The sequence below is a fragment of the Mustela putorius genome, unplaced genomic scaffold, assembly GCF_011764305.1.
Source record: "Mustela putorius furo isolate JIRA1106 unplaced genomic scaffold, ASM1176430v1.1 tig00000129_pilon_pilon_pilon, whole genome shotgun sequence".
In the NCBI taxonomy this organism is placed as follows: domain Eukaryota; kingdom Metazoa; phylum Chordata; class Mammalia; order Carnivora; family Mustelidae; genus Mustela; species Mustela putorius.
The window spans coordinates 33,689,920-33,716,169 of NW_025421290.1; the positions used below are offsets into that span (position 1 = coordinate 33,689,920).

Sequence of the window (26,250 nt, forward strand, 5' to 3'; positions counted from 1 at the left end):
GGACAGGGGTAAACTAGTATCTGTTCCTTTAGAAAACAGAGAGCAAAAGGAAGTGAATGATTTATAAATTAGAAGGGGTTATTTCCTGAGAATGGGATGGTCAAATATTGTAACATGTTACTGAAGGAAAAATCATAAGCCTCTTTTTTAGAGTTTTTAAAAACCTGAACATTGAACTTATGTTCAATAGTTTAGATATTCTTTTTATTATAGCCTGTATCAGTTTCCAATGGCTACTGTAACAGATTAACACTAACTGGTTGGCTCTAGCCAATAGAAATTATTCTCTCACAGTTCCAGAGTCCAGAAGTCTGGAAACAGTATCTTTGGGCCACAAATCAAGGTGTCGGTCAGGTCAGGGGTGGTAGGGAAGAATTCTTACTTTGCCTCTTTTAGCCATTGTTCCTTGGTTTGTGACCACATCACTCCAGTCTTCAAAGAGAGCATCTTCAAATCTCTTTTTTGCTATCTTCTCATTGCCTTATGTGTGTGTGTGTGTGTGTGCACATGCACACACTAATGTGTGAAATCTCCCTCTGTCTTTTTTTAAAATTTTAATTTATTTATTTGAAAGACAGAGATCATAAGTAGGCATAGAGGCAGGCAGAGATAGAGGAGGAAGCAGGCTCCCTGCTGAGCAGAGAGCCCGAGGCTGGGCTCGAATCCAGGACCCTGGGATCATAACCTGAGCTGAAGGCAGAGGCTTTAACCCACTGAGCCACCCAGGAGCCCCACCCTCTGTCTTTCTTTTACAATAATCTGGGTGATGGCATTTAGGGCCCATCTGAATTATCCAGGATAATTTCGCCATCTCAAAATCCTTGACACATTTGCTAAGACCGTTTTTCCAAATAAGGTAACAGTTAATGGGTTTCAAGGATTAGGATTTACAATTTTTTTTTTTTTCAGGAGGGGGAATGTTTTTGTTTGTTTGTTTGTTTGTTTGTTTTTAACCAGCCATACAAACTGAGGGATAAACTGGTTCCCTGCTTCATGGGTACCTTCCAGTACTGGGATTTTGTGATCCAAAGATTGTGACTTTTGAAAATTTGCTTCATCCCTCCCTGAGACTTGGTTTTCTCACTTATGAAATGAGCCTAATAATGATATTTAGGCCAGTAAGATTGTTACAAAGATTAAATGACTCAATACAATTAAAATATTTAGAAGAGTCACTGTTATATAAGAAGTACTCAGTAAGTGTCAGCTATCAGTACTTGTTGGTGCTGTTTGTGTTGATATTATCAATATTATAAAAAAGAAGGATTATGTGAGAAGATAATTGGGTACTTGCAGGTGGCCTATGATATAATCCACATTTCTTTACTGTTCCTTTATTTTGCTTTGACAAATTTAATGAAGGTGAGTCACAAAAGTAAAATGGTGACTTAGTGTCTACAGAATGTGTTTAATCTGCTTCTTGGAGTTCATTTAACTTTTTCTACTATAGGGATGGACTAAGTTAACCCCCAAGGTGAGAGGTCAACTCAGAAACCAGTCTTACAGAAGTTTCCATCAAGAATGATAGCTTTAGGGGCGCCTGAGTGGCTCAGTGGGTTGGGCTGCTGCCTTCGGCTCAGGTCACGATCTCGGGGTCCTGGGATCGAGCCCCGCATCAGGCTCTCTGCTCCGCGGGGAGCCTGCTTCCCTCTCTCTCTCTCTGCCTGCCTCTCTGCCTACTTGTGATCTATGTCTGTCAAATAAATAAAATCTTAAAAAAAAAAAGAATGATAGCTTTAGGAATAGCAGAGATGTAGTATTCTCTCAGAGAAGAAATTATTCTATACTCTTGAAAATGTTTGAGTCACTTTTACAACTAAAGGACATAGGTAAAATCTCAAATTTTTAGATTGTAAGAGAAATCCTTCCCTGCTAAGTTTGAGTACCACCCTTAATAACTTGGCTTATTTAGTATCCGTCTCCCATTCAAGTTGGCCTTCCTACCTCTAATACTTTACGTTGTCCGTCGCCTCGCCCCGCCTCCATCATTACTGTAGTGTAAGAACATCTAATTTGTTAGTAATAGTTAGTAATAAAACAACATATTGTCTACAAAACGTTTCCTAGCCAAAGTTATTACCAGGTTTTCTAGTGACATTCTATGTTCTCACACACATTAGGTGTCATCATTTTGAAGAAGGAACCACCGGGCATAGTGCAGTACTTGGTAGGGGACATAATTTCTTCCAGGGGCTATATTAGGCCACTGAAAGAGACAATGACAGGCCAGACTAAAAAATAATATTAATTTGTTTTCCATTATTAATATGATATTTTAAAGATAAAATTCAAATGTCAAGGGGATTCCAAAGGGAATATTTTCATTTTTCTCTGTGCATTTCACCAAGAAATAACCCTATATAAGCTCAAGTGCAATGGCAATCTGTAGACCTTTTGACATTTGAAATATTATTGGGTTAAATAATATGAAATGGCTGTTTTAGTAGGTCAAAAAAGGTTGAATGTAGTGGTTTCATATAATACAAAGTAAGCAGACTGTACTTCTGTGAGGAAGGAGCTCAATTTTCCAGAGCTATTAAATGAAAGTAGCTAGATGAAACATTCAAGTACATAAGGAAATTTTTGCATTTTCAAGTTACTGATATTTCTTCCAATAAATATAAACTGGGTCCTGTTTCACATCCTTTACTTTAATGTCAATGATTATGGGAACATGCATTATTAAAAGAAGGGAAATGAGCAAAAGAAATTCATAGTAGGGAAAACTAGGTAAACAGAAAACAATGAAAACTGCAGATTGTTACAAACTTTGTAATCATTTCTGTTTGACAATGTTTATCTCTTTAAAGGTTTATCTTCTTACCTATTTTTATTTCATTTTTATGTGTCTCATAAAGTTGGATATCACTCAATGTTTAGCTCTTTGGTGTCGAACGTGGAAAGCAGATTGCCCTGGCATTTTTATATACTGTAGGAAAAGAAAGTCATTTTCATTTATTGAGATTTATTATTTGAATATGTTTTCCAATATATCAAAGCACACCTACAAAATTTAATGTACATGCATATGCAAGTACACTATGCCGGCATAGCATCAGGTAAAATTTTATATTTTCTGTTGGAGAAGATGCAGACACTCAAATAGCTGCACACACTTCTGCCCTCTCAACCCTCCATCCTCTCCCTTAGTGATCAGTGATATGGGGAAAGGTATTATATTTTCCATAAAACCCTCCAAACATCCATTCATCACTTTCTAGCCCAGGAGTTGTTCTGGAATGGTAAGTAGTTGGGAAGATGGAAAAATCTCTAATGGGAGAGATTATTACCTTTGGGGAATGTTGGATGACTCAGAGAAGGAGAATGACTTTAGGGAACAGGCACACCGACCCATTATTATGGGTTTCACTAAGAAGTTAAGTTTTACATTCATATGATTTTTGGTTTTTATGGCAAATATCATGATTTTCTTGTATTAATAAAGTTTCTCTGTGAGAAATTTCACATTAAGCAGCACGTCTGCTTGTCATTGATCACCGCCATGAGTTCTCATCAGCCTTTGTTCTATCACAGTCCTCTGATTCTTATAACCTAGTTGGCAATTTCATGTTATACCTTGTAGTAATTGCATTTTGGTTTGAATGTAAATGAGTAAACTGAGACCACCTCATAATTTAAAAAACAATCTCACTCCGAGTCAACATGTGTACTGCCTACCATTAAAAATGGGGGGAAAAGGGAAATGACTGGTTCAATAATTTATGAAAAATGCTACAGTTTTATTGTTTGTGCATTTTTTTTTTTTACAACACCTATCACTGTAGCAACCAGGGTACTCAGATGAAAAATTGAATTCGAGTTCAAAAATAATGGGGAGGAATGTCTGTTTTCCATTTCTTTCTTAGTGGTTTGACAGGTAAATGTCACAGTGAGTAAAAAGATAGATAAAAGAAAATAAATCTATTAGCTAGATAATTCATATGATGCTTTCTGTAGGCAAAGAAACCTCACAGATGTTTTGGGAAACTTAAAAAAAAAAAAAACCTGACTTGAACTTCCTTCAAAAAAAAAAATTACATGGAAATCAGGGAAATAGGTGAGGGTTGTAGAACTCAAACAAGATTGGTCATGAGTTTGTATCTCTTGAAGCTGGGTGATGCATACATGGGTCCCTTATTCTCATCACTCTACTTTTGCATATATTGGAATTTTCCCGTAAGTTTTTTTAATATCCCAGGATTTAACTATTCCCCAGCAGGAGTGTATCCTTTAAATATGGAAACAAGAATGTTCATTTGTGCATGTATACTGCTGGCTCTATATTTCATAAATATTTCCTATTTCCATAAAATTTTGATATCCACATGTTTCTTGCAGTAGCTTACAAAATTTTCAACAAGTAAATGTATTCAATGTTTCTGATCCTACATCCCATACACTATCAGGGTGATTTGTCATGAGAAGACAGAAGTAATAAAAATCATAAATAAAGAAGCAAGAGGGATACCCTTGCTATAGACCAAAGAGAACTGGAAGAATGAAAATTTGGATTCTCAATCCATTTTTTCCCTGAGGCGGCATAAAGTTTCCAAAGGCTATCATATTGGATAGTCACTGATTTAGAACTTCAGCGCGGTTTATGAGCTTGCCTTTGTGACGTACCTAGAAAATGTAAAAAAGAAATGAATGGCTTAAAATCATGTAAATGTAGTAGTGGAAGACTGGAATTGACCCAGTTACTCTTATCCCTGCCACTGATTATTATTTAATTGGATGTGAACAGCATTATCAAGCAGTACTTCCTATCTTCCATGATATGTCCATAACATTCAGATATTAAGACTGAACTTGTACATACTAACTTTCAATTATAAAAGGAGAGAAAAGTTATTATTTAGGTCCCTGTTTCTGGCTGTTAGTGGTAGAATCTGTCAGAACAAAGCTTTAATCAAACTTTTTTTCATTTTGTGTAACTGTAACAGCTTTATCGTTAATCAAGAAAAGTTTATCTATACCTAACTAACTTAGTTCCAACGTCAAAAAAATACTATGTATGTATAATTGTAATAGAGATTATTTTATCAGTAGTCTCTATTAGAGTAATACATAAACATTGTTTTGAACTTGTTCTATTATCAGATCCCATTTTGCTAAATTTGATTTTGCAATACAATATTCTAGTGCGGCTTGTATATTTTCTTCATTAACACTTTCTTGAGTCTTACTCCACATAGAATTGGCTAATTCTTCTTTTATACCATACTGTAGGCTACAACTTTATTTATTAACAGCACCTGCACCGCGAGTTGCCTTTTTTAGTTATGTTTGTCTCCCCCTACTGGACTCCAAATTTGAGACCAGTAATCCTTTTCAGTGCACAGCAAAATGACAAGCTCTTTGCAGGTTTTTAATAAATATTTGCTGTAAGTAGATTGGCAAATTGAATAAATGTCTTCTGGTGGCTGATATTTTGAGTGAATTTGAGCTTATTTTATTATGTAAGCAGATGACTTTGGCTTTTTCCTATCCCTTTTCTCACATTTCCCGTACCCTTTCACTGGACCTACATGCAGAAGAGGAAAATATTTTACCCACTGACTTCTAATTTCCTGTCCTTTCATTGACTTAACTTCTACATTCTTTGTGTTTCTGTTTTACCAATATTTAATATATTCATTAATAGATCAAACATCTGTTGTGATCAGGGAATCAAATGTTATTGAACGTGCACTGTCCTCCCCCACAACCCTGATTATATTCATCCTTCTAAATCTAGCCTTCTCTTCTATTTTTCTGCCTTATCCCTTTTCTCCCCTGCCCCCATTGCCTGTAAACACCTTCTAGAAGAGTCCTTTTGTTAAAACAAAACAAAACAAATAGCTTTGATAGCTCCTTTAAGACCCATAGTTCTGAGGTTCCCACGGTAGGAGGGAAATATTTCTATGTTGGAGGATTAAACAGTCTCTTAAATAAGATACAAAATAGTGCCACAGATAGTGGCAGGCACTGGATTTTGTTGTGGCTTCAATTTGTCAAACACATTGTCCATTAAAATGTCAGTGGTTTTCCTTCTTTGCTATTGAGCATTTTCTACCCTGTTTTAGTCCAAGAAAACTTAGGAGATCAACTGTTTTCTAGGATCAGGGATATTTGTGTACATTCTCTTTCTAGTCTTCCTAGAATCTGGAAGATGCAGGAATGGTTACATGGTGAATAATTTATATAGTTAATGAATATGCCTCTCTAAAGGGCTCTCAAATAGGTTCGGTTCAGGGTTGAGTGTGGTTAAAGATGCAGGTTGGTTATTATTTTTTAGGCAAAGTTTGTGCATCCATAATATCCACCATTACAGGTAATCATTCTTGTTTTCCACTGAGTAACCCAGCTTTCCTTAAAGTCATTTCGAACAGGTTGGCAATTCATAATAAAATCAGATCTGGCCTGTTAGGAATATTTTTTTTTTTCCAGAAGGTTTTATTAGAGGGAATCTGTTGATATAAATAGGTCCAAATAAACTTACCAGCCAGGATTCCTTTTTATTTTGAAGATTTTTAGAATGATACTAAATTTCTCAAAAACTTGAATATATTAGCCACCAACATGAGATAAGTATGGGAAGATATCTTCAGCTCCATTTTATAGGTAGAAAATCAATCCAGAGGTTTGTTTCTGATCCTATGGGTCTGTACGGGCTCAGAAATAGATTCTGCCTCTGATGATTGAAACCCGCCAGAACAAGACATCTCTTGGTAACTGGTAAGTGCCAATTTGCTGAGTGAGGTGGTATTATTTAACATTTATCAAGAAGAGATAGAGATACTTGGGCTGAGGAGTTCAGCATCTTAGCTTTGTGTACCATTTAGTTCATTACTGATAAAAAAAATCATGAAGCATATTGGTTTTACTTTGGGAAAACAGATTTTGAGTCTTTAAATCGTGATAGAAAATTCTCCTGAGAAAACAAGATAAGAGTATTCAGGAATTTGTACGCATCTATTTTTAAAACAATCATTTAGCTAAGTGGTTGTGTCTTGATAAAAGACAACAAGTGTCCGTCTAATAAATGAGACTAGATTTTAAAAATAGATTTGAATTTCAGGTCTTGTATTTTGTCTGTAGAAAACAAACATGCTTTCCTGTCTACTATCTTTAGAAAAGCATAAAGATTTTACTTAATTGTACAAAAAAAAGTGTCTTCAAAATGGAAATGGAAACAGAGCATAGTTTATGATTCTGGTATTCTGCCATTAGCCCAGTTGGTTTTATGTATATGTTACAAATTAACTTATTCTATACTATTACTTTAAGAGTACCATGGGCTTAAAAAGGTTTTGGAAAACTGTCTTATTAGCCTCCCTCCCTACCTTGAAAATAAGCCCACTGATAACATTTTCATAACCTCCCTTGGTAACATATCTCATTGTATAGTCATCTTCACTGCAGGTATTTTTATCCCCATATCGAATGTGGATTTTTTTCATGCTACAGTAATTCTATTAGTTTCACTATCTTCACTGAGATTAGAACACGTTGCTTATTTTCTCTGTGCATTTGTGTCTACCAGTTCTTGAGAGAGGAGTGGTGGCCTCCTTTACCCTCAGTGAGAACAAGCTACTATTGCCTCTGGAATTGCATGAACCAGCATGAATCTTAATATATTTTGTCATGCTCTGTTCATGTACTCAGTATACGAGTGAGGCAATGTATAAGTGATTTTTTAAAGGCAACTGTAAAACTGTTTATAAAGAATGGCCTATTTTATTTTAAAACAATGTCAGCTGGTGGTTTCCTATGAGCTATAGAGCGGAACAAAGTAGAAGAAAAGCTGGTCCACAGATAATAACTTTTTGACCTTTTTCCTTTGTTTCTCTTGGTCTGCCGCAGCAGGTAAAGATTTAGGCGGAACGAAGACACTGAGTCACATTTTAGGAAAAGAGGATGAGTTGAATGTCTTCATTCGAGAGCTTCTTGTCCGGAAGGAATTCATCTTGTATAACTTTACAGAGTGTTCTTTTCTATTCTCCTGGCCTCCCCACCACCAAACCTGGGTGTCTCTAGAGGTTAATAAACTATTCTCAAAACTAAATAACACTCGGCCTCTTCGTACCAGAGAGATTTGGAAAGCCGGGATTGGGGATCGGCCATCAATTTAGATCTAGACCAGGTCAATAGCAAATGAAGGCTGCTGTCTTGAAACAGCTGTTCAGTGGCCTCTGTGAAATGAGGTGGTGGCTTCCATCCAGTTTCTGGACAGCTGTCTTCCTCACAGAAGGCCTTGCCACAATTGGCATTAATTGGCTCTCTTGCTCACAGCCTCTCACAAGAAGTTCATTGAAACCTCTTTTCTCCCTTCCTCTCTCCTCATCTTCCTTCTCTTCATTTCTGCTTTCCCCATCCTGTTGTCTTTTACCTTTTTCTTTCCTCCTCAGTCTTACCAGTAGGTGGCCCGGAAACAAAAGAGTAGCAGCAGTTCCTGAGGGAAAAATGCATTAACACCTCAGCCTCTGTTTTCTGCCAGGGCTTGCAAAGGGACCTGAGACCAGCTGTTGGGATAGAAAGCTCATACCTCCCACAGAGTCTGCCTTCTCTGCCCCAGCCCTAAGCTGCTTTGCTCAAGGTGTGTCAGAGTTTACTCTGGGGTTGTCTATTTTATCCATGGAGCTTCTTTCATCACAAGGCAGGGAACACGGCTGCGTTTGTAAAATGGATGGGCCCACAGGGAATTCTGAATGATTCAGTAGTGGTAGTACAAACCCTTCATTATAACTCCTCCTTGGGCACAACCAGGAGTTAGTAGAGACAGAAGGTCATGCAGTTTTCGATTCCCTTCTCTGATAGGGACTGCGCTATTTGCAGGGGGGGGAGGGGCGGTGTATGGCAATCACATTCCCAGTCCTGAGCAGACGTTTTTTTATTTATGATCTATTTATTTGACATGTTTTTAATAAAGGAAGAATTAAACTCCATTTTTAAACTATATTTAACAAATTGTTTGAATTACAAGGAATAAAATTCTGTGAAATAAGACTTTTGAAAGATCCACAGCATGAATTATTAACTCCACAGAATTCTTTGGGTTCTCTTTGGCTCCTGCATAAAACAATAACAAGATAGCAGTGATAGCTTCCACCCCTGAAATTTTCAAGTCTGCTCTCAAGTTATCTACCTTCATGTTCTCAGTCTCAGTTTGAGCCAAAAAGTGAAGCAAAGGAACACTTACCATTCATATTCTTATTTCTCCAGCCAGAAGGAAGCAATGGTGGACATGATGCTCTCTTACTATAGAAAAAGACGGGCGCCTGGGTGGCTCAGTGGGTTAAGCCGCTGCCTTCGGCTCAGGTCATGATCTCAGGGTCCTGGGATCGAGTCCTGCATCGGGCTCTCTGCTCAGCAGGGAGCTTGCTTCCTCCTCTCTCTCTGCCTTCCTCTCTGCCTACTTGTGATCTCTCTCTGTCGACTAAATAAATAAAATCTTTAAAAAAAAAAACAAAAAAAAGAGAAAAAGACCACAATTAAACAATTTTACAGCAGTTCTGCACTTGCTAAAAAACCCCAAACATTTTGCCCTAAGCTGCCTTTGTTTAAAATTTGAAACCTGTGTACAACGTTGTACAGAGAAATTCAACCAACACGCCACACATTGGTTTGCAATTAGCTGATTACAATGTTGATTGCTAAGAATGCTTATATGGCCAAGAAGATAGCCAAGCCTTTGAAATCACCATATGAAATCTAAACCAGGAGTTTGAATAGGGGCAGTATTAAACAGATGTGAAATCCCAGATATCATTTGCAATTTAGAAGGTAAAATAATTCAGCACAACCACTTTTGGCAAGGGTTTCAATTTTCAGACTATGGCCAGGACCCACAAAACAGTTATGTAAGAAAAAAGTGAGGTTCAACTTTAGGGAAGATATCCTAGCATGAGCTCTGACTCTATAGCCTTCATAATCCACATTCTCTCATGTGTATTATGGGATAAATCATTCTCTGTCACCGTATGTGTCATTTATTTATTTATTTATTTACTTCATGGTTTACTTGAAAACCAAAATGTTGAATAGTGTAAATAATTTGAACAAGCAAAGCAAACTGTGTGTAAAGAAATACTTCGGAGAAATGTAATTCTAGAATGGACAGATTGTCTAATAGGTAAAGGAATGACTCTCACTTTTGTAATTCATTTATTTATTCGTTTAAAAAAATGATGGAAGAAATCTGAGAAATGATACAAAGAGGTTGGCTATGTGTCTATTTGTCCTTCTGGTTTAAAAAACCCTCAAACACATCTGACTGCCAAGGAAAGAAAGAGAGAAAGAAAGAAGAAACTAAAAAGACAAAAAAAAACAAAAAAACAAAAACACCTTTCTGATTTATAATCATTTGTAGTTTGGATGTGCCTTGAAGTTTGCATTTATTATTTTTTTTTAAAGATTTAATTTATTTATTTGACAGACAGAGATCACAAGTAGGCAGAGAGGCAGGCAGAGAGAGAGAGAGAGAGAGAAGCAGGCTTCCTGCGGAGCAGAGAGCCTGATGCGGGGCTCGATCCCAAGACCCTGAGATCATGACCCGAGCCGAAGGCAGCAGCCCAAACCACTGAGCCACCCAGGCGCCCCTTGAAGTTTGCATTTAAAAAGAAAACATTTTTCTGATTTTCTACCAATTCCCCTCCTGAGCTTGCCATTTCTAATCATATCTTTCTCCTTGAAAGCAAATGACAAGTGAGGAAGCATTGGTTTATAGCTGCTAACATCTCTGCCTTAAATGAGCACCGCTTTCGTTCAAACAGGTCCAAAATGAATGTTTGAAAAGGGGCGAGATTTTAGGGCTTGAACAGTGAGTAGAAACATCATTTCCTGACTCCAGACCTTCTGTCATTGTGGAGTGGGACTTCATCTGGCACTTTACCTCTCCCTTCTACACTAGTTAAAATGCCGTGTGGCCACTTCCCTCTCTTTGTCTTTTTTTCTTCAATAGGGACACTGAGAAGATTCAAAGAATGAATGGAGTAAATGTTATCATGTATCTGAATAATATTCTTTAGGCAACACTGTACACTAGTCACAGGAAAAATATTTTTCTATGTGGTTTATATTCATTTCTCTAAGCTCTGAAACCTCTCAAAATTTAGTCCTTGGAATATAAATCCAAGATTCATAATGGGCTAAACCAATGAGAAAGATGAAGGAATCAGATTTTTTAGGACAGTAGGGAAGGGGCAGGATTGTGTCAATGGGAAGGGCCACATCCAAGGCCAGCCAGGTGTACAGTTCTGGGGCACCCTAGCCATATCATATTGTATGTGAATGGTGCCCCCTAGTGTGGAGGAATGCATACCCTACCCATTGGTCCATTCAGTACCTCCTCCTTGAATTTACTCTGTGCCAGGCTTGGTTCTAACTGCTGGAAAATAGGAGCAGAGAAAGCAGATAAGAATCCCTGGCCTCATGAAAACTAAAAGCATTCTCACTGTATTTTTTTCTTAAGCCAAACAGAACTGGGCCAACTGAATAAAATACATATATATCCAGAATTTGGTAGATTGGCCTACCATTTAATGACCCCTGCTCTGGGCTTTTAAATTATTTCTGTAATCTTGCAGGTTATAGCCACAGGGACAAACGCAGAAATGTACTGACAACAGGTTCACATCTCTTGCTTAGCTCGTGCTTAATGAGAGCACTGTGTACATAGAAAAGTCAGCTAATTAATTGTCAATTTCAATTCTATATCCTCACCCAAGTGTCTATACTTACTACTCCTTCTTTCAAGAAAACGTAATTACTAGAGGTGATCAGTTAGGTAAGTGAGGAAGGAAAACTAGACTGAGGTGGGGGTCATGGCATTCTGCCAATGCATTGTTTGCTTAAATAGACATTGGTCATGGAGACTTACGACAGAAGCAAGCCATTGAGCAATGTTCAGTGTGGCTCTTGAACCAATTCAAAGTCTGCTCCTAACCACCTACAAATTTAATTATTTTTTTTTCAAGGAAAAAGGAAGATTCCCCAAAGCTTCAGGTCTCTTAAGGGTTATGCTAACAGAAGTAGGGAAAGTACAGAATTTAAAGAGCTCACTTAATAAGGATATTTATTTCTCAGTCTTATGGCATCTTAATGCCATTTGATAGAAGGTTTTAATTTAATCTGCATATAGGCAAAATGGAACTAAAAGAAGATCTGGTCAACTAGCTACTTTCATGGTTGTCTGGAAGATTTTTTTTTCTTTCTTTTTCACATTGGAAATTTCAGTAACACCAAAAAGAAAACTTGTATTAATTTTCTACAAAAAGCTTTAGAGAAATGCTGTGATGGTACTCAAAGAGTTCAAAAGTTTTCCACCTCACAACTCACTTTGAATATTCTTAAATAAGATCATGACTCAAAAATATTTAAAGAACCTGGATCACAAATCTGACGAGAAACTGTCACATTATAAAGGTATAAAGACCAGATGTAAGCATCCACATCTTCCAAAAAATAGAACAGAGACCATCCCTGAGTACTCTTCCTCTTTTCTACCTGCCTTCCAGAATTCTTTCTTTCCAAAAACCCCTCATAAATGAGCGATAACAATAATCATCAGAGGAGGAGAGAGTGTTTCCTATCAATTTACACATTACATTAAATTACTTTTCCCAAAATCTGGAAGCATTTCCTGAAAACTGTCAAAGGTATTATTTTTTTTTCTCTCTCTCCCTCTCTTTAAATCACAAAGCAAAATTCCACTGTCCCTCTACTCCGCCCCCCCCTTCAAAAAAAAAAAAAGTTGTCGAGTTTTGCTTTTCTATTCACTGCAGTTCTGGCCAAAGTAAAGCCCTCTTTCTCAATGACGTCAAGATCTTTACCAAGATTAGGCTTTCATTTCTCTATTGCAGCAATTAGCCAGGGAATGTATAAAAGGCTTCAGGGAGACTCACTGGGCTGCAGAGAGAGAGGCACTTTGCACCACAGACAGATAGCACGAAGGAAAAGCCAGAGGGAGTGAGGAGAAGAGGAGTCCGTCGCTCCTGGGGAAGGGAGAGACAGACAGCCCGGGAGAAGGAGAACAGAAAGTGTGTGTAAAACGGAGTAAAGAAGGGGGAAAAAAAAAAAAAACTACCCTTAAAGCACATTTTTAAAAACTCTGGCAATTCAAGAAAGAAACAGGCTACGTTTCTGAACATAGAGACAATGAAAAGCTAAAGAAAAGTTTGCAATCTCTGCCACAGTCTCATAGGTGCTTGGAAATGAAAGTAGAACTGCCTGTCTCTAACCGACTCTGAGAGGGGTAACTGGATTAGGGACGGGTGCGCCAGTTGGTGTGTGTGGTTTTTTTCTTTTTCTTCTTCTTCTTTTTTTTTTTTTTTTAACATCTTAAATCCTGAAAAAAAAAAAAAAAAAAAAAAAAAAAAAAGCAGCAGCTCCGAATTGAATGAATTGATGGGCACACTCCAACGGCTGGGCTGGAGAGACTGGACTTGGTCTTGCCATTTCTGCTTCTTTGAAAGAGGAGACAACTTGGGCTTCCTTTTAATTTAGTTTTTCTCCTTCTTCCCCCCCCCCCCCCCCCGGCCTTCCCCTTTATCTCCCCCACCCCCTCTATCACCACCCCCCTTTTAAATAAGAGGGTGAAGGGGAACCAGAGCGCACAAGGGAACTGACTGGGAGGCAGAGAAGATGGGCATCCTCAGCGTAGACTTGCTGATCACACTGCAAATTCTGCCAGTTTTTTTCTCCAACTGCCTCTTCCTGGCACTCTATGACTCGGTCATTCTCCTCAAGCACGTGGTGCTGCTGCTGAGCCGCTCCAAGTCCACTCGCGGGGAGTGGAGGCGCATGCTGACCTCAGAGGGAATGCGCTGCATCTGGAAGAGCTTCCTCCTCGATGCCTACAAGCAGGTGAGCCGCCCCGACAGGGGCTTCTCCCGTGGTCAGTAGGGGCAGGGGCTGGCCAGTGAGGGGCAGCAGGCCGTGGGGAGCCCTGGGCTGGGATCGTGGCGCTGCCTCTGGGAGCCTGGTGGTTATGCTCAAGAGAGCTCCTTCCTGCGCTTTCCACACCTGTCATGCAGGTCAGATTTGGGCGTGACAGGTAGGAAGCTCTAATGACTTGGTGTGACTTAATAACAAGGCATAACTTTCTAACAAGGGTCATTCATGTCTTGGGGCAGTTTTGAAGTGGAAAGTGTTGGTGCCGGTTAAACAATTTGGGGGAAATGTCAGAGAATGTCAGGGGAGGAGAGACTGCTGCATTTTACCTGCTTTTGTCACAAACTGAGATTTTGATGCTTCGCTTGATGAGAGACGTAGGTGTATCAGGAAAGACGGTTCAGCGGTGGGCACTGAAAGGCAAGGGAAAAAAAGAAAATGCTACTCAGAACCCTCAGAGTTGGAAAGATGTAACAAGATGCTCACAGCTAGTGGGATTTGGCATAATAGCCCCCTCATTTCTGGTAGAGGTAAGAGTTAATGAAAGCAGCCCTTTGGAAGCATCCTCCTCTACATGGGCATTTTTGTAATTGAAGAATAGTTGACATACAATGAACAGGTGTACAACATGGTGATTTGACAACTATCTGCATTAAGAAATATTCACCATGATATGTGTGGTTACCATCTGTCACCATATGAAGTTATTACAAGACTGACTATATTCCCTATGCTACACTTTTCATCCCCATAACTTATTGGACTTGAACCCTTTTGAAGTGGTTATCAGGGACCGAGTCCCAGGTCCTGGGTTACTAGATACCAATTTGCAAAAAAAAAAAAAAAAAAAAAAAAAAAAAAAACCCGCTGAGAACTAGCTGTCAGAAATCCAGACTTTGTAAGGGAGAGCACATTTGCTTTCTCAAAAGTAAAACAAGTTGTCCTAGAAAGAGCAGATAAGTCTATGGTTCGTTACTGTCTCAGAACTGTTAGAACACGTGTTTTGAGCTCTAGAGCAGTGGCCTCACTTAGGGGCAGAACTCATGTCTCAGGGCAGCTTCCCAAGACCTGAGTTGATGAGCTTTGTTTCTAATAATACTTACTGACAGCCCAGACTTTTGGTTACTTGGAGATGTTGGTAGGACATCCCCAATTCAGATCTCAAGGGGCAAAGGGGAACTGGTTCTTTGTCGGTTGTCCCCCTGCCCCTACCCACGTGATTCCTAAAGATCTCTGGGCTTAATTAAGAAGAATGGACTCAGTTGGCAAAAGTTGCCGTCAAAGTAGACAATCTTGGTTTTCCCTAAGTGTATTGGGAGACCTTGTCTGAGATGCCAGGGAAGGGAATTTGAGAGGCTATGGAAGCCAGTGAAGTGGTACATTATAGACAAGTGACACCTAAGAAACACAGTGAAAGCTCAAAATCAGAGAAGGGGACAGGAATGAGTCCTCCATCAATAAATTCTAGAAAAATAAATCCATGCATGAGGAAAGGAATAGAAGTAACATCTAGTCACAAGGAATCCAGAGTAATTGAGCAAACAAGTGCTCAAGAGGGAAATATTAATGAATTTGGGGCATTTTACTATATTGCATATCTTTGTTATCAAAAGTCACCTGCCAAAGGTCTTCATGTGTTGTCCTAAAGGCCAGAGAATAGTAAGAGCTCTTGGTAGTATATGAAAGCTCCTTTATAATAATAGGAAACCTTAATCTCCTTTCTGTTATGTATGTTGGGCAAAGGGGAGTCAAGGGAGGGAGATACCAAGATGATCATTTCAGTCCCACAAATGTATCATTGAATGTGGAATTCTTAGGTTTTGATTTGGGAGTAAAGACTTTGAAAGAGGGTGGAGAATGCACATGTATACCAGGCACAGTATTAGCATGTTCCCTCATCTATATCTGGATTTTATAGTTGTTAGGAAGATAACATGGCCATGCCAGTGGCTTGAACTCAGAATATTAAACTCTTACTTCTTTGAAAGATAATAGACTTTTTGCCTTTTAATGAAAGTCACCACTTGGGAGAATTTTACTTATATGTATATATGCTTATATAAATATCTCATATAAAATATAGGGGCTGTGCTGTTACCCACAAATATTGAGAGTGTTTCTTCTCTTAGGCAGCTTATTGGAATAAAAAGGGAAAAACAAACAAATGCCTCATCAATAAACTTCATTATATTTTTTTGCTTATATATAGTGTTCCATGTGTTGCAATTTTTTGTGATGCATATTCCAAGAAATTGACAAGGAAAAGTGATTTTTCTTTTGTCTTTTTCTTTCTTTCTTTCTTTCTTTCTTTCTTTCTTTTTTTTCTTTCTTTCTTTCTGCAGATGGTTTATATATTCTTCTTTATTATTTCTATTGATTAGTGACCAAGTTCACAACTGTTGTTATTATGTATGCTTTTTATGATTTATATATTAGATACCATGAGAAGAAGCAACTCAAGAACCCATATATCCAGAGACAAGACTGGATTGGGAGAATAGAATAGAAACATTGTGAACACAGCTTGTCTTGATTTTTAGGTCTCCTTCTGTCTCCCCAGTATGACAAGGTGGTGGTGGCTCTGATGGCATTTAAGGGTCATGCCGAATCTCTGAAAGAGGTTGAATCACCTCCCTGACTGCTGTTGTCCTCTGCGACACTGTCTTTGGGTGCCGCCAGTCTATGGCCATGCTGGAGGAGGCTCTGTATGAGATGGCACCACAGTATTTCACAATCCTGACTTGCGTTATTTGGAGGTTGCCACCTGCAAAAGCAGAGTTTTCCTGGCTGAGGGGTTGGCGCACCTGTGATACGTCAGGCATGTCCTTTCTAATTCCCTTTGTTGAAGGTCAGATATTTGGGAAGATATTTAGAGATAGTGCAGTCAAAGTGCTAGCCTTGTATTTGGCTCCTACAGGAAGCCACAGGGAAATCAACAGAACAAAATAAAACAATCCTCTACATGAAAATATTGAATGGGCTTTAAAATTAACTCCGTAGGGAAACCTTTAAAGATAACTTGCGCTCGGTTAGAGGGAGTTCTGTGCATGGTGTTGATGAAAAAGAAAGTCTACAGAAACTTGCGGAAACTCGTGACAGAGGCGAACACCCGAAGTGTGTTCTTTAAGTTTTCCTAATCTGTGTCATTGCATCTTACACTGTATCCTTGTGCTGGTGCTCCAAGACTCAGAAATGCAACCAAAAGCAAACTACCGTGCCTGGGAGCCTGGCTTCCACCTAAATGAAGTGTAAAAGTAAACACACAGTATAGATGCTGACAAGCAGTTTAGCTTCTGAGTGGTTAATATTGCAGTAGCACAGAAAACATATTCATTTGAACATATAATTTTGGTTTTGAAGGGTCTCTAACATCCTCCTCCTCTTCACTCCCCTCAGACCTTTTGACACTAGTTTCTGCAGTGGAAAATAGCCCTTTTAGGAGAGAAACAGTCCCAAAAGAAGAGAAAGGAAGCCAAAGCTAGAGCTTGTCCTTCACTTGGATAAAACAGTAGGAAGTGATAGAGCTCAGAGCTCTGTTTTCAAGGTACAGCTCAAAAAGAGAATGACCAAAAGGGAATCGAACTCAGAGTAAGTAGCTCACTCATTCTTCAACTCTGGTTTATTTGGCCAATTTGAATGTAAATATGTAAATCACTGCCTAATAATTGTTCGGCCATGTTTATAAGGACGCTGATGCAGTCGGGTCATTATGTCAAAGAATTCGAAATTTCGTGATGGTTGATAAAGCCACTCCAGGGCTTTGGGTAGCAAGAAGGATGTGTAAACATTGCTCTGCCACCCCCTCCCCCATTTTTATCATTTGCCTTGCTTCCTATCATGAGACGAGGTGATATTTTCTCCAGAACCCTTTCTCAGGCCGGGGGATGAAGGTGGGGGAACAAGGTTAGTAGTATATGCTCTATTTCCAGCTTCTGCTTCATGAATGGTTCTTTTTTTCCCTTGCCCTGCATTTCACAGTCCGCATGCTAAAGCAGTATTATCCTTTTCTCCATGCACTGAACACAGTCAGTAAAAGGAATACCATCATCAAGGGAGTCAAGTTTTATATGCCATATATTTACACTCTTGTTCATGTTTATAAATATGACTATCACATTTGTGCTCTGCCTAGAGATGCCCCCTGTTGTAAAAATGCAACCCTTTATTTACCTCCCTTGTTGGTGTTGTGTTGATGCTGATTGCACAAACATAAGAAAGGACAACTGTAATAGCGCAGATGAGAGAGATAAAGTCAGTGATGACGATATTACATTTTACGTATGTCCTTTCTGATCCTTGCAAAATAAAGGGACCCTTTGGGAACATCGGAACTTCAAGACCAATTAGTGGAAATGATGTTTCTTGTGTTTGGGCATTAAATACTGGGCAGGGTTCTCTTTAGAGCAGCTAATGCTGGCAGGGAAAGAGGTACCGACCTAATTACTCTTCCGCAAGAGTAAAAAATGCCTTTTGAATGCCTCTTTGGCAAATATGTCTCATTAAGGACAAAAACCAAACACAAACCCTCTAAGAAGGAGAAATTAAGATGATAGGTAACTTGTGGCCAGGAGACTTTCTGTGCCACTGTGGGAAATTAAAACAAAGTTTGGGAGTACCAGGGGATAACTTGTTTTTGTTGAGCTCCTTTCCTGCAGCCTAAATGTTATTATGGGATGAACTTTATTTTCTTCATCATTCTGGCTCTTTGTCAAGGAATGCTTTGCTCCTGGGGAAAGCAAAGAATCTTCCATCATTGGAGACAGTGGTGATTCTCCCATTCCATCTCAGCAGGGCATATAACTGAACAAACCAAGAAACTCTTCATTTGAAACTCTGGTCATAATAAGAATTTAATTGCCACAGAGATCAAATGGAAAGATGAGAAATGACATCGGTCTCATATGGCAGTTGAGGAACGACAATAATGTCCTTTTAAAAGATTTATTTTTTTTAGGTTAAAGGGAACTTTCATTTTTTTAAATTTCTAAAGTTTATTTTTTCTTTATCATTCCTAAGTTGTCATCAGCAGGTTTTAATAAAATGAACAAACTTTACAATTAGTAGATGAGATTTACAAAAGCAGACTATTGGTGTACTCACTTTGGGACTCACAAATAATGGGTGTGGAGTTCCTCCCCCCCCCAATAGGTTTGTTATTATCATTAATATCACATTTTCTCTAACCTAGTCATCCTCATGAACAAGATGTCTGCTTATGACCTTCCAATCTTCAGTAGGGTCCCACGGCTGCTTAGCAAAATAAAGAAGATTGGCTACTTTCACTTCATACACACATCAACAGAGATCATCAAGAACAGATTGATAGTATTTAGTGTTGATTATGGCAGAACTCTACAATAGGGCTCCAGGATTCACATTTCCAAATTATCTGACTCAGTGAACATATCCATCACCCAAACACAGTTATGTTCTTTGCAGGTCAAGATTATTATTAAGTGTAAAATTCTTTATTGACCGCTACTCTTAGGATTATAACAGCTACCATTCATTATCATTCAACAAAATTTTCAGCTTAACAAAATGTTAACCCTGCCCCCAGCACTAACACACACACACACACACACACACCAGGCATTATGCATTTGGTACCTTTTTTAATTTTTAATTTTAGAGTGAATATATTATAGTTGTTTGAAATTTTCTGAGGTAGATTAGTCTGTATTTTGAAAAAAATTATGTGGCTGAACTTTGTGTCACCAAGAAGAAAGAGGAACTGCTTTAACTTTCCAAGAAAATTAACTACAGGTAATGAGAGTCACCTGTGACTGAAGCATCAGATTAGATTGTTTAGTTTGAATGATCAAGAATAATGCAAAGATCAGCAGTTCTGCTTAGGTGAGAGTTCGGGGCATCAGATGGTTGTTTTCACCTCCCAAGAACCTACAAGTCTACACTCCAGAGATGATTTTTCTCCTGTGCGTGGGCTGCTCACTCGACAAGAAGTCACTACAACAGCTCATGGGTTTAGACTGGTCTGGATGCCTTAGATCTTTATATCACAGTCTATTGAGGAACACAGCACAATACCATTGAAAGCAGCCCTCCTAGAATTGTTACCTGTATTTTAAGTGGGAAAAACCTAACGAGAAAGTAATGGTAATGCTACCCACTGCTTAGACCTACAAAGAAGTACAAGAAGTACTCATAGATTAAAAGGTTTATAATACCTTTAAAATGTGTATCTTTAAATTGTCAGTATATTTTAATACCTCAGAGAAGAGTGAGTTATTATTTTACCCCCTATAAAACAATCCAGCTGAAAGTGGCTTGTTAGATTTCTCCATCTAGTGTAACTTGCAAATTAACCAAGAAAATTAATATAAATAGAGCAACTTTCTCCCTGATAGTAACTGAAAACAAATGTACTTATTTAAATCATATGAACAGCTTCCTTTCCTAAGAAAGAAGGTTGTTCTAAAATTTTTTAGAAAAAAATAATCGTATTGTTTTAAATCTGCATCGCTAGGATTTTTCAGAACGGAAAGGAAAAACTTCTTTATTTCTTTCTCTACAGTTAAAATGAGTTATGCATTCACATTAGATAGAAGCTTCTGAATAAAAGCCCTTGAGTATTTAACATCAGTTTGGATTGTTGAGTCTTTAACAATTTCCTTCTAAGTGACTTCAATTACTAGCAGTGTTATGTGTGGTTGTATTTATACGAAGGGAATAAGTCGATCCAGTTGGAAATGTTTTGTAATATTAAGTATAGTGTATAAAAATCAATTGGGCTGTCGTAAGTTGTCCCTAATGTTATTGGCTTTGATTAAACCATTCTAGGGGAAGATCCGATTGTGTTAATTCAAACTGAAGTAATTGGTTCTTTTATGTTGCCAGCTTTTTATTATCAATTTACAGATCCAAAGGCCCACAAACTTTCCTTCAGTCTGTGTTCAACTGTCTAAACTACTTGCAAAGGGGCACGGAGAGTAATTTTCTTGCATACCTTCTTCTATACCTGTCTGGATATTTTATAGTTCAGAGGAGCTTGTTAATGGAATACATGATAGATGGCTAAATGGTTTGTGATTTCCTAGATAAAAACAAGAAAACCATACCAAACCAAAAACATGTGAAAAATGAGGACCTAAGAGAATTGTGGAATAATTGCATGTTTTTGTTATTTCGTTTGTTTTATGGAAATGGTGAGATTCTAGTTGTAGGAACCTGAAAGTAAGCAGCAGCTTGAGAAACCTCTAGGAAGGACATCATGTTGAGAAGAGCTCAAGTTACTTCTAAGGGTAATCTTTTTTTTTTAAACGTAGAATTTCCCAGAAAGGCGGTATGCTGTTTCACATGTTTACTCGGCATTTGATGATGGAACCTATAAGTGCACAATGGTTTGTAGTGTACAAGAGCTTATTTTATATGTTATAACCCAATAACTGTCCAAGGAAGGCAGGTACCATTATCACCATTTTGCAGATGGAAAACGTGAGACACCAAAGAGGTGAAGTGGGAGTAGCCCATTTCAGTAAATAGCAGAGCCCGGGTTTTCCGCCTCTGGCCGGAAATACACCTCATTGGTAATATTGTCCATTGGTTGAAATTAAATGAATTAGCATCATGCAAGAATATAAAGGTCTTTCCTATGTGTTTTAGAATTCAAAAGTGGGAATTCAGAAGGAGGTAGCTAAATTTCACAAATCTGTTAATTTTTCTTAAAGTAGACCATTTATTTTTAACTTTTAAAATGGAGTCAATTAATCATTTGTTATATGATGTGTGCTAACCATTGACAACAAAGTAAGGATAGGAAAGAATATTGGCGTCAATGTAATGATGAAGAGAGTTAACTGAGATGCCTTTGAGGATGAAACAACTAATCTCAGTAACTATACAGAATGAAAAACTTCTACTCTTTTTAGGGTCCTTTTTCTACAATACCTGCCATGGTGTCTCTTTACTTAAATCAATATAGATTTATTACATCCTGTGAAGGAAATGCCACATTTGATTTGATTGGAGCCAGTTGTCTTTGTATAGAGTGAAATGGAGTGACGATGCATTTCATATGGTATTCTCTCCCTCTTTTCTTTTTTTTCACCACCAGGTGAAATTGGGTGAAGATGCCCCCAATTCCAGTGTGGTACACGTCGCCAATGCTGAAGGAAGTGACAACAGTAGAAATGGTGCCCAGGTGAAGATGGTTGATGGAGCCGAGTGCCACCTTCTTGACTTTGCCAGCCCTGAGCGCCCACTGGTGGTCAACTTTGGCTCAGCCACTTGACCTCCTTTTACTAGCCAGCTGCCAGCCTTCAGCAAACTGGTGGAAGAGTTCTCATCAGTGGCTGACTTCCTGTTGGTCTACATTGATGAGGCTCATCCTTCAGATGGTTGGGCAGTGCCTGGTGAATCTTCTTTGTCTTTTGAAGTGAAGACGCACCGGAACCAGGAAGACCGATGTGCAGCAGCCCACCAGCTTCTGGAGCATTTCTCCTTGCCGCCCCAGTGCCGAGTTGTGGCTGACCGCATGGACAATAATGCCAATGTAGCTTACGGGGTAGCCTTTGAACGTGTGTGTATTGTGCAGAGACAGAAAATTGCTTATCTGGGAGGAAAGGGCCCTTTCTGCTACAACCTTCAAGAAGTCCGGCGTTGGCTGGAGAAGAATTTCAGCAAAAGATGAAATCTAGATTAGCTGGTTAAAGGTATGATTGTAAAGGAGTTTTGTTTTTGTTTTTGTTTTTTAAATTATGTAAAGGAAAGGAAACTAAGAACTGAATCCACTATTTCCACCAAGCCCCATTGTCTTGCTGAAGGTTAGGAATTTACATGTCAGAAGAACATAGACATCTAACATCTCCATATTCCTTTTACCACTGGAATGGCATTTGGCTAAGTAGTAGCCCCAGCACATCTCCTCCTAATGAAAAGCCTGAATGAAAAGATCCCAAGATGGAGAGGAAGAAACGCTGTTTCAACATGTGTTCATTCTGCCTTGGGAAAGAAGTAATACAGCTGATGCATGCTTTGGGACTTGAAGAAAAGACTTACCTGAATAACTACTATGTTAGGGAACTGTTGTCCTTATTAGTATAAGGAGTATTGCCTATGCTTTATTCAGCACGGATAGAGCCCATCTGGAAAGTTCCCAAATATTTACGTCTAAAGAGTCCTTGAGCCCAGTTCGTGTGGTTAAGGCTTTTATGTTTAACAATGTTCTAGTAGTTTCTGCTGTTCTAGTTTCTAGCCATGTGGTGCTCTATGCCAGTCTAAACATCCCAGAAATCACAGGTGTATTTGCAGATATCAAGGATGATCCCTACCTAGAGGATTAGGATGATTATCTGAAATCTGAGGGTTCCTTTCTAGGCGAGTGGGGAAAGCCCTAGAAGAAAATCCAACTGACAAGCTAGGGACAGGAAGCAGAAAGATGAGGAGGCTTCACAGAGTTTCACCTTGTTAGTCACAGAAACATGGAAACATAAAACATACGTGGGTCAGAAAAAGAAGCAACTTAATTGAAATCAGCATGGAGAATATGCATATGAAATCAATGAATTTATCATATATTCCTCAATTGAGGGAGAAAGGGGGATGGAAAGGAGAAAAAAAACCCACGCTTCATTATTTTTAATTATGAGGGTTTTTTGTTAGAAATAATTACTTTCTGAAATAGGTCTGTGGTATGTATATTTTCAGCAGGTGAAATATACCGCATGATACTGATTTAATGTAAAACCAGTAGGTCCAGTGGTTCTGGTCTGTCCCTCTCCATTCCTACAATTCTGATGTGGCCCCATTCATTTTTGGTCTCAGTCTCCTTAACGGATGCCGAGCTGGGGAGTACATTCTTCATAATATACTCTTGATACTATATATAAATATATTCTCAGCTGCTGTGGGAGGTAGGTGCTCTGGCCATTCAGCTGTAGCACTGTTCTTCTCCCAGAGTGAGTGAACTATAATGAATAGTAAGTGCAAATAAACAAGATTTCTTCAGTTACAAAATAGAGGAAGAAAAAGTTAGTTTGAGACAATTCTCATTAATAATTTTGGAGGCTTTGATAGAGACAACCCTCAGTGGCTTGGAATGTGGCAAAATGGAATTCCCATTTACATTTAAATTTGGATTGGGATCTTCCTTTGTTCCAGTTAGCTGAGGTCTAGTAATCTAAGGCCTCTGTCCTCATTATAATGCTACACACACACACACACACACACACACACACGCACACACACACACATACACACACACACCATGTTTCTCTTTAAAATACACTATAGTTTTACCTATAATATAATATCTAAATATCATAACCCCCAAAGAATAGACCAATTAATTTTGTATTATAAATATTTTATTGTTAATTTGAGGATGCTATTAAATCACAGTATATGGTTGTATTGATACGTACAATCAAAGGTTCCTATGACCATTCCATTAATAATTGAATCATAAAATAAAAGTTGTAGAGAAAAAAGAAAAACACTCAAGTTGAAAATATCTTCCGGAACTAGTTGCCTGAAATAAGAAAAAGGTGGGAATTGAGTGTGTAAGAACCAAAAGTATATTAAAAAAAAAACAAAACAGAACTGGAAAAATGTATCAGTCATCTCACTAGTTTATTGTTTAGATATTAATGTACTATTTTAACTGATTATTTTCTTTACAGCAATATTTAAGCTTTTCAGTGTCTTAAATTCTATAAAACATACCCGCAAAGAATGGAAATTTTGAAAATGTGGCAACACCTAACAAATTTCTGGAAATTCCCACAGAGAACAGATAATTTCAGAGTTCTCAGTCATTAAACTTTATACTCCAGACTGGCCGCACTGAATTTTATCTTTCAAATGGTGTCAAGATTATGTGGTCCCCGAGAAAAGGAAAACGAAAACTTGGTTGCAGCACACTCACCCGTTGTCCTTAAACTTCCCCTTTGTTCTACATGTACAATAATGGAACAGGATGTTAGAGAAGCTGGTGGGGGGATGAGATTTGGCTAAGGCAGTGCTAGTTGTCTGGGAAAAAGGATGATGGAAAAAGCACCCAGTTGCGATAGATGTTTAAGGAAAAGAGAAGGTCGTGTGTGTGCAATTCCTCTCCATGAGGATATTCCAATGGAAAAATGAAGCAGTGGAAGTAAATATACAAAGGCATAGGCTGAATATCAGGGAAAAAGATATGTTCAATAGAACATAGAAGACTTTCTGGAAGAAAGGCAGTTAGGGAACAATGAAGACAGTGAATTGACAAAGCTCAGGAATCCTACAGTCTGTAGAATGGCTTGGTGTTAACCAGAGTTATGATAAGCCTGTAATTATGTAACCTATTTATCTCAACATGTTTTTTTATGATTTCCTGTGATGTATCTTTTATGAACATAACAAGAACTCATTATTTGAAGTAGAGGAGAATCAATGCTTAGCTGGTATGCTCAGAGAAATTATTAGAGTGTCAATACCCATCCTACCTGTCGTGTCTTTATAAAGTATGTTCCTTTGACCAATTGTTCAAAAATACTTGGTAAAGTATGTTCCTTTGGACAATTGAGACCTAAACATCCCCTCCCCCTAGGCTGTGTTTACATGGAGCTATCAGTTTAGCCTTTTAAACTGAATTAGCTTGTCTATATTGAAATAGTTTCAAGCAATTTTAGATATTATCATAGCATCTGGATTTACTCAGACCTTTAGTGTTTGAAAGGCATATGTCTTGGAACTATTCAAACTTATTTTATTTTATTGCTTAGAGAAAATATTAGTGGAGTCAACAATGACTTTCTTGAATGGGTGTGAATGAAATGCCCACAGAGTAATGTAGAAATGTTTGATACAGATATTAAAATGTAACTGACCTCCTCAGAGGAAGACTAGTAACTGTTCTTTGTATAGCAAAAGTGACAGTCGTTTAACTTATATGACTTTTATTTTCATGTTTTGGATCTCTGGTACTGTGTCTTCCCCTTGTTTATAGACTGTACCTTTGATTTTTGGTAATATCAAGTTCTGAATGGCCTACTGATGAAAATTCTGCCATTAAGCAGAAAATGCCTATTCTATGACCAAGGGGAGAAGAGAAGCCTGCTGTCTTTTATTTTGCCTGAAGTGTGTTTCACTATTTGGGCTCTTGAATAAAAAATATGAAATATGGTGAGGTCATGTGTGGGTACTGCCTTGTTGTAAGAAATACCAGAGGGCATGTTAAAGACAATATCTATGCCTTTGGGAGAATTCCCAGCTGGATACAAGGTGTCCTTAGCATGCCTTGTGGGTTATATCCACAGCAAAAGGAATACACTGATGTTCAGGACTTTCCATTCTGTAAATCTGACTGATGGTTTGGAAAATTAGCTTAATTAGAATCATATGGTCATTGCAAAGGGAAAAAATGTAGACACCAATTTCTGT

At 38.3% G+C, this 26,250-nt stretch overlaps 1 protein-coding gene across 1 annotated transcript in view; it reads left to right on the plus strand.

Annotated features, from left to right (window-relative positions):
• DIO2 (iodothyronine deiodinase 2) overlaps positions 1 to 25,996 on the plus strand; it is a 231,923-nt gene extending 205,927 nt beyond the window's left edge. Inside the window, 3 exon segments of the mRNA XM_045071762.1 lie at positions 13,572 to 13,845; positions 21,947 to 22,517; positions 22,520 to 25,996. Of these exon segments, the coding sequence (XP_044927697.1) occupies positions 13,624 to 13,845; positions 21,947 to 22,517; positions 22,520 to 22,542 (816 nt within the window). The 5' untranslated portion in view covers positions 13,572 to 13,623 and the 3' untranslated portion in view covers positions 22,543 to 25,996.
• Positions 25,997 to 26,250: the final 254 nt, after the last annotated feature.